This window comes from Bos indicus x Bos taurus, chromosome 15 (assembly GCF_003369695.1).
Source record: "Bos indicus x Bos taurus breed Angus x Brahman F1 hybrid chromosome 15, Bos_hybrid_MaternalHap_v2.0, whole genome shotgun sequence".
Classification (NCBI taxonomy): domain Eukaryota; kingdom Metazoa; phylum Chordata; class Mammalia; order Artiodactyla; family Bovidae; genus Bos; species Bos indicus x Bos taurus.
Genome location: NC_040090.1, coordinates 38,324,197 through 38,336,078, shown reverse-complemented (window position 1 = coordinate 38,336,078; position 11,882 = coordinate 38,324,197). Strand labels below are relative to the sequence as shown.

At 40.3% G+C, this 11,882-nt stretch overlaps 1 protein-coding gene and 1 pseudogene across 1 annotated transcript; both read left to right on the top strand.

The window, feature by feature from the left end:
- The first annotated feature begins 3,859 nt into the window (after window positions 1-3,859).
- LOC113905025 (olfactory receptor 6) lies at window positions 3,860-4,816 on the top strand. Its single transcript, XM_027562063.1, has one exon. It carries the CDS (start codon window positions 3,860-3,862, stop codon window positions 4,814-4,816), a length of 957 nt encoding a protein of 318 aa, XP_027417864.1.
- A 2,448-nt stretch (window positions 4,817-7,264) lies between these two features.
- Window positions 7,265-10,833, top strand: LOC113905627 (annotated as a pseudogene).
- Window positions 10,834-11,882: the final 1,049 nt, after the last annotated feature.

Here is an 11,882-nt window from a genome sequence, read left to right as displayed (position 1 = left end):
CCTGCCAGAAGACTTCTTAAAACATCAGTAAGATTAGGTCAGTCAACTGCTTAGAACTTTCCAAAGTGGCTCCAATCCACACAGAGTAAAGGCCAACATGAGTACAACTGCTTGAAAAGCTCATGGTGACCTGCTCATCATCACCTGTCCTTACTTCTCTGACTTCACTTCTCCCGCTCACTCTACTCCAACCCTATGAGACCTGTTCTCTTTTTTTGGAAAACTGTTTCATCAGTCAGATGACTGTTAGCTTCTTTGTGACTCTGCTCAGTGAGGCTTACCCTGACCATCCTGTATAAAACGTGAACCTGCTACACTGCCACACACACTCTTAATTTTACTTACTTTGCTCTGACTTTTCCACAGAATGTGTCAACTCCTACATTTATATCCATATTATATTTATTCAAAGTCTTGAGAAGGACTGTATTTACTGCCTGTATCCCTTCACTAGCATGTAACTTCTTAAGATTAGGAGTTTTTTGCCCCCCCCCTCCTTTTTTTCCCTCTCTTTTGTTCAGTGAGCTGTTTCAAGCATCTAGAACAGTGCCTCCTGGAATGTAATAGATGCTCAATGAATGTTTGTGTAAAGAATTTAATATACAAAAAGAGACAGGATTTCTGACAACAGCTTCCTGAAAAATGAGATGTAGAACAGATAGAGGGACCAGTCTTAGATAAGAAGTAAGGAAAGAATGAACAGAGATGTCAGAGTTTAGCATAATGATTTGGAAGTGGAAAACTAATCTCGTTTGTCTTTATAAGAGGAGAAATTGTCTGATGAGAGTTGGAGGAGATAGTAGAATGGTAGATTAGAGATCAAAACCAAGAAATCTTTGGGAAATGTAGAGAGTGAATCAATTTAAAACACAGTGTAGGATACCAGCCGTTGTCTGTGGTTCAGTTGAGCTATGTGACTATTAATTTATGCTGATATCATCTGTCCCCTTTTGTGATTTTTCTCCAGTAGGGCTCACTTGCCCAGGTGCAGATAAAGCCTTATTGCTTTCTTTGAAGGCCACCGCTGAAGGCAATGTTAAGATCTTCTTCCCAGGGGCTACCTATCTTACTTGTGGCTGTAACACAGAGGACTGTAATGGCTTGTTTCTTTATATTATCTTCTCAAGATCTGAATATAGAAATTTGACCTTTTCATCTTTATACTTTCAAAATGCCATGTGGGACCAAGTCTCCAATGAACGTGAAGTAGACCTTAATCTTATGTGCTTAGTTGCTCAGTCATGTCTGACTGTTTGTGACCCATGGACTGTAGCCGTCAGGCATCTCTGTCTGTGGGATTTCCCAGGTAAGAATACTAAAGTGGGTAGCCATTCCCTTCTCCAGGGAATCTTCCCCATCCAAGAATAAACCCTGGTCTCCTGCATTGCAGGCAGATTCTTTAACATCTGAGCTACCAGGGAAGCCTAGATCTTTATGTTAACCACTAACAAGTCTGTAACGGAGAAGGCAATGGCAACCCACTCCAGTACTCTTCCCTGGAAAATCCCATGGACACAGGAGCCTAGTAGGCTGCAGTCCATGGGGTCGCGAAGAGTAGGACACGACTGAGCGACTTCACTTTCACTTTTCAACAATTCTATAAATTGTCTGCATCCATAATTTGTTGAATTTTTTAGTATTATAACCTTTTTTTAAGGGAATTAAAGTTTGGTAACTTGAAGTTTACATCAGATTATAAAGTTAATAAGACAGATTGTGGACTAGAATTCAGGTCTTCCGATTATTTGTCCCACTCTTCTGCAGTTTCCTTAATGTTGTAGTACCTTCTGAATATTGGGCTTTCTTTTGTCCATATCAAGTCTCTTGTTGTATTACTCTTTTGTGTTCTGTTATTCCTGAAATATCAGACACAAGTGAGTGTGCATTCACATGTAAAAATTCCTTCACAACCTTGTTCTATAATTGATAGGATTTAGGCTATGTGTTTCCATAGGGCTTCACTCTCAGGCAAATTGACCTCCCTGAGAGAGTTGTTAAGCTTAATTAAAGGATAATGCTTTTGAGTGGAGAAAGAAGTCAAATTTGAATCCACTTTATTTCAATTTTTCCAACACATATAACCAACTACTTTATTAGAGATCTGGGCGGGGGCGGGGGTGGGGAGGTGGGAGGGTTAGGCTACAAAGTACATATAAATCAGAAATAATTACTCAATATTTGTGTGTGAGTGCTCAATCATTCAGTCTGACTCTGCAGCTCCATGGACTGAGGCCACTAGGCTCCTCTATCCATGGAACTTTCCAGGCAAGACTACTGGAGTGGGTGGCCATTTCCAATTCCAGGGAATCTTCCCAACCCAGAAGTGGAAGCTGCATCTCCTACATCTCCTGCTTGCTGCTGCTGCTGCTGCTATGTCGCTTCAGTCGTGTCCGACTCTGTGTGACCCCATAGACAGCAGCCCACCAGGCTCCCCCATCCCGGGGATTCTCCAAGGCAAGAACACTGGAGTGGGTTGCCATTTCTTTCTCCAATGCATGAAAGCGAAAAGTGAAAGTGAAGTCACCCAGTCCTGTCTGACTCTTCACGACCCCATGGACTGCAGCCCATCAGGCTCCTCCGTCCATGGGATTTTCCAGGCAAGAGTACTGGAGTGGGGTGCTATCGCCTTCTCCGACATCTCCTGCTTAGGAAATTTAAAATCTTATTCTTCTTTCCAGTTCCCTGATTTCTATTGGGCTTCTTAAAGAATATGTTTCTCTTTTAAAATTCATTTAATTTAAAATCTCAACCCAATTTTTATCTGTTCTTTTTCTTCTGTCTCCATTTATGAAGAAAGTGTTTTTAAATTTCTTCAGATTATATATTGGGCCCTGGGAAGCCCAGGACCCTTTCAAATTGTCAAATCTCCTGATTTCCCACTCCCAAGGCAGCTTCTTAAATGCAGCTTGCCCTCAAGTAGTGTCCATAATAAGGAGTTTCAGAGTCAGGAAGTAGATAGAATTAGTCAAGTAGCATTTCTTCCAGAAGTATAAAATATTTGAGCCAGTCTTTGAAGAAGATGTAGATGAATTATACAGATTAATTTGAGATCAACTGTGAACTATTCTAAAAATATGTAACTAACAGATATGTATATATAATATTACATATGTATAAATAATATTACATATGTATAAATGTAACTATTATGTATAGCTATTAAAGATGTAATTATTAGCATTAGTGTTATTAGAAGTCATCTAAAACACTAAAATATATTTAATTATTCTAAGAGGGAAATGTTTACCAAAAAAGAAAAAAATTTTTGAAAAAAATTTATTCATTTTTTTTAAAGCTGTGGGCCTAAAAATAGGCAGTGAATTATTAAGTACTGTTGCCAGTGTCTTCAAAAGACATAGGGCATAGCTGAGGAATAGACCAGGGTCAGCAATTTTTCTGGCCAGGAGGGTCTTTCCTAGTTGATATTCTGCTATTTTCTCCAGACTTCAAACTTCCTTGCTATCTGGACAATCCTTGGCACTTTCTCTAATTGTGATGATTTCCTACCTTATAGCTGCCCCTGAAATCTGTGAATATGATGATAAGGAAAGGATTTCCTCCTAGTACTACCTGGAGACCTCTTCAGATCCAAAGGCCTGAACTCTGAATCTGACCTCACGATTCTACTTTGAGATTCTTAGCTTTGTGTCTATGTTCTATTTGTTTTCAGGTCCTGTTCTGACACCTGATTTTCTGGAGAAGATGCTGTGGCCTCCAGTGACCTAAATCATACACCACAACCAGATTATGACCCTAGGGTTGTGTTTAATGTAGCCTGAGGGCCCCTTGTGCCAATGTGGATTCACTCTTCAATCTGGTACTGCCATCATTTAATCTTTTGTCTTTTGATGTCCTAATTATGTGGAAGGAAAATATCACTCATATCAGTGAATTTGTCCTGGTGGGCTTCCCTACTTACCCTTGGCTGCAAGTTCTGCTTTTCTTCCTCTTCCTCATCACCTACCTGTTTGTGCTGTTGGAGAATGTAGTCATCATCCTCACCATATGGGTCACTGGATCCCTGCACAAGCCCATGTATTATTTTCTGGGCACCATGTCCTTTCTGGAGACCTGGTATATATCTGTCACTGTCCCCAAGATGCTGGCTGGATTCCTGCTTTGTCCCAATACCATCTCCTTCTTGGGATGCATGGCCCAGCTCTATTTCTTCATGTCACTTGCCTGTACGGAGTGTGTGCTCTTGGCTGCCATGGCCTATGACCGTTATGTGGCTATATGTTGGCCTCTTCACTATCCGGTTATGATGACCACAGAATTTTGTGTTCAGCTAACCATCAGTTCCTGGCTGAGTGGCTTTACTGTCTCCTTGGCAAAAGTATACTTCATCTCCCAAGTTTCCTTCTGTGGTAATAATATCTTGAACCATTTTTTCTGTGATGTTTCCCCCATCCTCAAATTGGCCTGCATGGACTTATCTATGGCAGAGATGGTAGACTTTGTGCTAGCCATCATCATCCTTGTGTTTCCTCTCTCAGCCACTGTCCTTTCCTATGCCTTCATTGTCTCTGCCATCCTGCACATTCCTTCAGCCACTGGGCAGCGGAAGGCCTTCTCTACCTGTGCCTCTCACCTTATGGTGGTAGTCATATTCTACACAGCTGTGATCTTCATGTATGTCCGACCTCGGGCCATTGCTTCTTTCAATTCTAACAAGTTGATCTCAGCCATATATGTAGTCTTTACTCCCATGCTCAACCCTATCATCTACTGCCTGAGGAACAAGGAGGTCAAAAATGCCATCAGAAAAACCATGGCAAGTGGCCGAGCTCTTTTCTTGAGAGATTCTCTTTGCTGAAGAAATTCGGATTTCAGATTTTCTTCTTTTTTTCATCATCTGCAATGATAAACATACTGACTTAATACAATAATTAAGGAATAAGAGGTTATATATCAAAGAAATTTCCCTTTTCTTTCTTGTATTAATTAAATTCTTTCTTTTAGGAGGCAAAGAGTTAAATAATCAGAACTCTAAAACACATATATTAGTAAAATCATTATAAAGTAATTCTATTTTTCAAGAAGATATTCAGAAATAGTTATACAACTAGTTTTTAGAGTTATATTAATGGCATTTTTTTCAGTTTAATTTTGTTTTGTTTTAAAAGCCCTTTCTATCTTAGGAGGCATATCCAAAAAGAAGTTCTGCAATAGTCAATGTAGTGACCTGCTGTTTGCCTCCTAGTGGGTTAGGGGACTTGTTCCTTTTATAATCAATTGACCTTAATGATATCTCATTTAATTACTTTTTAAAATCTATGGAAAAATGAGAGAGAAATACCTTTCAGACTCCAAAAGAAACATTGCAAGATAGTGTGCAAAACTTACCATGGTAGAGAGAAAACAGGATTTTATATACATATATATGTATACATACATATATATAATATAAAATACCCATTTTATAATAAAACCCACTTATAAAATGTATTATATGATATGTAATATAAATTTTTATAGTATAAAATACATACAATGTAAATTTTCCAACAAATGGGATATATTTATAAAATACATAATTTCACACTTTAGTTCTCTTCCTTTATTGGAACTTCTACATATATAATTTTGGGGGTGTTATAGTTGGGGCTTAGACTCAGAAAAACTAGAAGCAATTCATTAAAGCCCCCTAGTTTTCAGGTAAAGTAAGCATTGGTATTGACAAGAGCCACGAAACTGCTTTTGTTAGACAGTACTTGGCCTGGATGTATAAGATTTTTCCAAGTTTCCCAGAACATCTCCCTTCTAAATTTTTTATTTTAATTTTGTAATGGTGGATGCAATACGCTAAGAAGTAGTACATGCTTTCATTCAGCCATTATAAAATGATAGAGGAAAAATGGATTCTGTCTGGCTTAGCAAACATATTGGATGAGCGAATTAACAAAATATGTTCTGCCAAGAGTTTAAGGATGGCAGGCATGCCATTTCACCCTAACAACTTAGAAGCCACATTTCATAAGTTTTAATTGGGTTATTAATTTATATACTATATTTGTTTTGTTTCGCTTTACATTATAATTACATGGTCTTCCTATTTTGTATTAAGTTTTTATATAAGATCAGATGAGGGGCTTCTCTGTTGTCTCAGTAGTAAAGAATCTGCCTGCCAAGGCAGGAGACAGGTTGATCCCTGATCCGGGAAGATCCCACATGCTGTGAAGCAACTAGGCTCATGAGACACAACTATTCAGCCTGTGCTCTAGAGCCTGGGAGCCGCAACTACTGAGCCCACCTACAACAGCTATTGAAGCCCACTTCAATAGAGCCCAGTACTCTGCAACAGAAGCCACAGCAATGAGAAGCCCCACTACTGCAACTAGAGAAAGCCCAGGCAGCAATGAAGAGCCAGCACAGCCAACAATAAATAAATTTAAGAAAAAATATCAGATAAGATTGTTTTAATTTGGTTTTATAAACTGTGGTAGTTTTCAGCTTATCCAAACCTGATATATTTTCCTAGCCCTCATGATTTTTAGTCTAACCACTGTATAATTTCTAATAATATCCCTCATAGCTCAGTTGGTAAAGCATTCGCCTGCAGTGCAGGAGACCTGGATTTGATTCCCAAATCAGGAAGAATCCCTTGGAGAAGGAAATGGCAACCCACTCTAGAATTCTTGCCTGGGAAATCCCATGGACAGAGGAGCCTGACAGTCTGCAATCCATGCGATCGCAAGAGTCGGACACGACTGAGAGACTTAACTACCACCACTACCACCTGTGGGGAGCTGCCCGTGAGGACGGGGTCCTTTATCTAAAGGACACAGCTCTGGGAGCTGCCTCAGTCCTTGAGGGTTTGCTTGCAAACATAGCTCTCTGTCCCACCACCCCAGAGATTAGGCGATTATTTACTGCAGACACCTGGAGTTCTGGACAAACTTCTCACACACAGAGAAATGTTATCTGGTGTAAGAAATAACAACAGGGTGCCATTCCCATGCTCTCAAGATTTCTTGTGACTTTTTGTAAGATGTATAGGTCAACCAATAAAAATGCTAACTGTCTTGTCTTTCTCACGCTCTCCTGTATAAATATAAGATGCTGAATAAAGTCATGGTCAGACTGCGTCCCTTCGTGGAGACGTGTCTGAACCTCTCGACCCCATCTTTGCTGTAGTTTGCTGTAGTTTTCTTTCTCAGCCATGCCGTGCACGTTCTCGGGACCTGATCGACTTTGCCAGCTGGCACCGGCAGGTCAGGGACTCAGGAATTGGAGCACGACGACTGCCGCTGCCTGCCAAGATTGAAGTAAGTAACGAGGAATTCCTAATTAATTAAAGTAAAGGGCAGGGAGTGTTATTGTCGAGAGTAATAAATCATGGGACAAGGCAATAGCCGCCAGTTATTTGTACAGTTATTTGTATATGTTGAAAACTATGTTAAAAAGGCAGGGGAATTCATGTAAATAAGTTACAGTTAGAGAAATTTTTACTTTTTATAAAAGATGTTTGTCCTTGGTTTCCAGAGGAAGGAACAGTTAGTCTGGAAACTTGGAAGAAAGTAGGAAAACAATTGCAGACATATTACTCCTTACATGGTCCCAGTCGTGTCCCTGTGGATGCTTTTTCTTTGTGGACTCGCATAAGAGACTGTCTGGATCCTGAACATGAGGGACATAAGATTCAGACGGCCCTCAGGGATTCCACAGAACCCGAAGTTGCAGAGCCTTCCACCCCTCCGCCTGAGCCGCTTTATGCCATGCCTGAGGGAACAGCTTGTAAGGCTGGAGGGAATGATGATGTGTTAAGCTCTGATGAACAGGAAGAGTTAAAAGAACAAGCGGCTCAGTATCATAGAGAGGATATGCCTTGGGAGATGATGGTTAGCATGCAACCCCCCACAGGAAAAGGGGAATTAAAGCATTCAGGGCTTTCCGAAGAACAGCTGGAGAATTTAATTCAGAAAATTGTTATAGCAGTAAAAAAGGAAGCACAGGGAGACTCCCACTCCAGTCAGCCTGTGCCTCCAGCATGTCCTCCCTCGGTTCTTGCTGGGCTTGATCCACCTCCGCCTTTCATAGAACCGCGAGAGCTTATATCTATCCCTGCTTCTTTGCCGGGTGAAAACCTAAAAATTAGAAGTGAGATATTATTATCTCCTTTTCAACAAGCGATTAAGTGAGCTAATGATGAAGGAGAACATATTCCCGGGTTTTCAGGAATCTATCCAGTATTTGAAAATGCTCAGCAGCAGAGGTATTATGAACCGCTACCCTTTAAGCAACTAAAAGAGTTTAAAATGGCTTGTGCACAATACAGCCCGACTGCGCCGTTTACTCAGGCTATTATAGAGGCTTTAGGAAATCAAAATCTGCCACCTAATGATTGGAAACAGGTTGCTCGGGCTTGCTTATCTGGAGGAGATTATTTACTATGGAAATCTGAGTTTGCTGAGCAGTGTGGGATCACAGCTGATATCAATCGACAACAGGGACTGAATACCACTTATGAAATGATGGTGGGAGAGGGAGATTATCGAGACACTAATAATTAACTTAATTATTTGCCTGGAGCCTACTCTCAGATTAGTGCTGCGGCTCTATGAGCATGGAAAAAACTTCCAAATTCTGATAAAAAGACTGAAGATTTATCTAAAATTCTCCAGGGGCCGGATGAACCATATCAGGATTTTGTTGCCCGCCTGCTTGAGGCAATTAGTAAAATGATAGGGGATGAGCAGGCGGGAATGGTGTTGGCTAAACAGCTTGCTTATGAGAATGCCAATTCGGCTTGTCAAGCTGCCTTGAGATCTTACAGGAAAAAGGGAGGCTTATCCGATTATGTACGAATTTGTGCCGATATCAGCCCTTCGTACATTCAAGGCATAACTTTGGCTGCGGCATTACAAGGAAAGACAGTCAAAGAAGTACTGTATCAACAACAAAAGCGAGATAAGGGATAAAATTTTGCAATTTGCTCACTATCACCAATTTCTTTTTCCAAAAATCGTTGTTTCTCAGCCCCTTGCTGACGCCCTAACTGTATTTACTGATGGCTCTTCTAATGGAATAGCTAGTTTGATTATATAGGACAATACTGCCGCCTGGCGTACTAATTATAAGTCTGCTCAAGAAGTAGAACTATTTGCCGTTTTTCAGGCTTTATTACAAATCTCTGCTCCATTTAATTTATATTCTGACAGTCAATATATCATAAGAGCCTTAAACACTATTGAAACTGTTCCATTTATTGGTATCCTGAATTCTACTATCCAAACTCTTTTTTGTGATATACAACATTTAATTTGCTCCAGAGTTAATAAATGCTATTTCGGTCATATTCGTGCTCACTCTGGGCTTCCTGGACCGTTAGCACGAGGCAATGCTTTGGCTGACGAAGCTACATGTATGATATTTCCTTCATTGGAACAAATGGCAAAAACTTCCCACAGCTTACACCATCAAAACAGCAATAGCTTAAGACTTCAATTTGGCATTACTCGAGAAGCTGCCAGACTGTTAAGCAATGTCAAGCATGTCCTCAATTTTTTAGTGTCCCCCATTATGGAGTTAATCCCCGAGGATTGTTGCCAAACGACATATGGCAAATGGATGTTACTCATATTCCTGAATTTGGTAAACAAAAATTTGTTCATGTTACTATTGACACCTTCTCTGGCTTTTTACATGCCTCTTTACAATCTGGAGAAGCTAGCAAACATTGTATAGCTCATTGCATTAAATGTTTTGCTGTTATGGGAACCCCTAAAACCATAAAAACAGACAATGGTCCAGGATACACTGGAAAAAATTTTCAACTATTTTGTATGCAATTGTCTATCTCACATAAAACAGGTATCCCTTATAATCCTCAAGGTCAAGGAACCATTGAACGGGCACATCAAACTCTCAAACATCAATTGCAAAAACTAAAGAAAGGGGAATTGTATCTCAATACCCCCTCCAACTCTCTAAACCATGCTTTATTTGTTCTAAATTTTTTACAATTGGATATATGTGGCCGTTCAGCAGCACAGCGATTTTGGAACTTTGATGCGCAAACAATAAGACCTAAAGTCTTTTGGAAAGACCCACTTGTGGGAAAATGGTATGGACCAGATCCTGTAATAATTTGGGGACGAGGGCATGTTTGTGTCTTCCCACAGGATGCTGAAGTGCTGCGCTGGCTGCCGGAAAGGTTGGTACGCACGGCGGAGATGATCTCTAGTAAACCAGATGAGGAGATTGACGATTCAAGAGCATGATGAATTACCATCTCAACAACTCCAGGCATTGATGCGAGAGGCACAGAATCGTGTTGCTGTGCAGGGCGATCCGATATCGCCTTTAAGCTTCCTGATAACCTTATTAATTATCTTAAATCAGATTAATACTGCACATTCTAAAGAATATTCAAATGCTTACTGGGCTTATTTTCCCGACCCTCCCCTTCTCCAACCGGTGGGCTGGGAGAGTCGGTCCATTCTCATGTACACTAATGATACTGTGGCTTTAGGTGGTTTTTCAGATAAACATATTATTCCTAATCAAGTTAATTTCTCTTATCATGGAGTGTTTGATCGTTTACCTATCTGTCTGTCTAGATATTTTAATTCAACAGGATGCCTTTTTGTTGGGGAGGCAAGATATGCCAATTCTGACAGTAGTTGGAACCTGGACATTCCTGGAGTAACGAAAGAATCTGGAACTCCTCAACGTCGTAATGGAACTGGTCCTTTAGATATCCCTTTCTGCGACTTTGGAACAAGGGGAAGAGTCACTGCTGCACCATGGAAACTGTGTCGAGATGGAACTGCTACGGTTTATAACATATTTGGGACAAATGAGTCATTGTGGGACTGGTCTCCAGACTCGGCCCGAGACCCTGGAGCTCAGGACAATAGGAACTTTGCATCCCGTATTTGGAATTTAGGCAGCTCTAAAGTGTTCCAAACAGAAATCTGGAAATTAGCCGCTGCCCTTGGATGTGAGGGTTCCTACCTTCAGGTGGGATCGAAAGTGAGACACGGTTGTTTATGGAATCTCACCATGAGGTACCCTCGTGCATGTGTGCCTCACCCTTATGTTTTACTAGTAGGATCTGTAAAAATACAACCTGGGTTATGAAATTATAATGTAACTTGTAACAATTGTACCTTAACTAACTGCATCAGGGGAATTACTAATCAAACTAGGGTTCTAGTCTTAAGACAGCCTGCCTTTGTTATGGTTCCTGTAAAGATCAATGGGTCTTGGTATGAGGAAAGAGGACATGAACTTTGGAGAGAAGTAGAGGGTGCTTTAATACGTTATCGTAGGGGAATAGGGTTAATAATTCTGGGATTTGTAGCTTTGGTAACCCTCATTGCCTCCTCGATTACTGCAGCCCTGTCCCTGGCACAATCAGTGCAAACTGCAACTTTTGTTAATAATCTGGCACAAAATGTATCCGTTACCCTGGGGACTCAAGAAAATATTGACAAAAAGCTAGAGGATCGATTGAATGCCCTTTATGATGTTGTAAAATTTTTAGGTGAAGAGGTTCAAAGTATAAAGTTGAGATTATGGGTACAATGTCATGCCGATTTTCGATGGATCTGTGTTACCCCCAAAAAATATAATGGTAGTATAACTGCTTGGGATAAGGTGAAAGCTCATTTAGAAGGTATTTGGCATAATGAAAATATTTCCTTAGATTTGCTGCATCTACATCAGGAAATAATGAACATTGAAAATGCACCTAGACCTGATTTGGATGTTGCAAAAAGAGCTGAGTCTTTTGTTAAAGGACTTTTCCGACATGTACCTACCATCGATAGTATTTGGTACTTGGGAGCGGCCATAGGAGGACTATTCTTAATAATTTTAACTGTTTTATTTCTTGCACCTTGTTTAATTAAAAAACTGATTGATGATCTATGGAT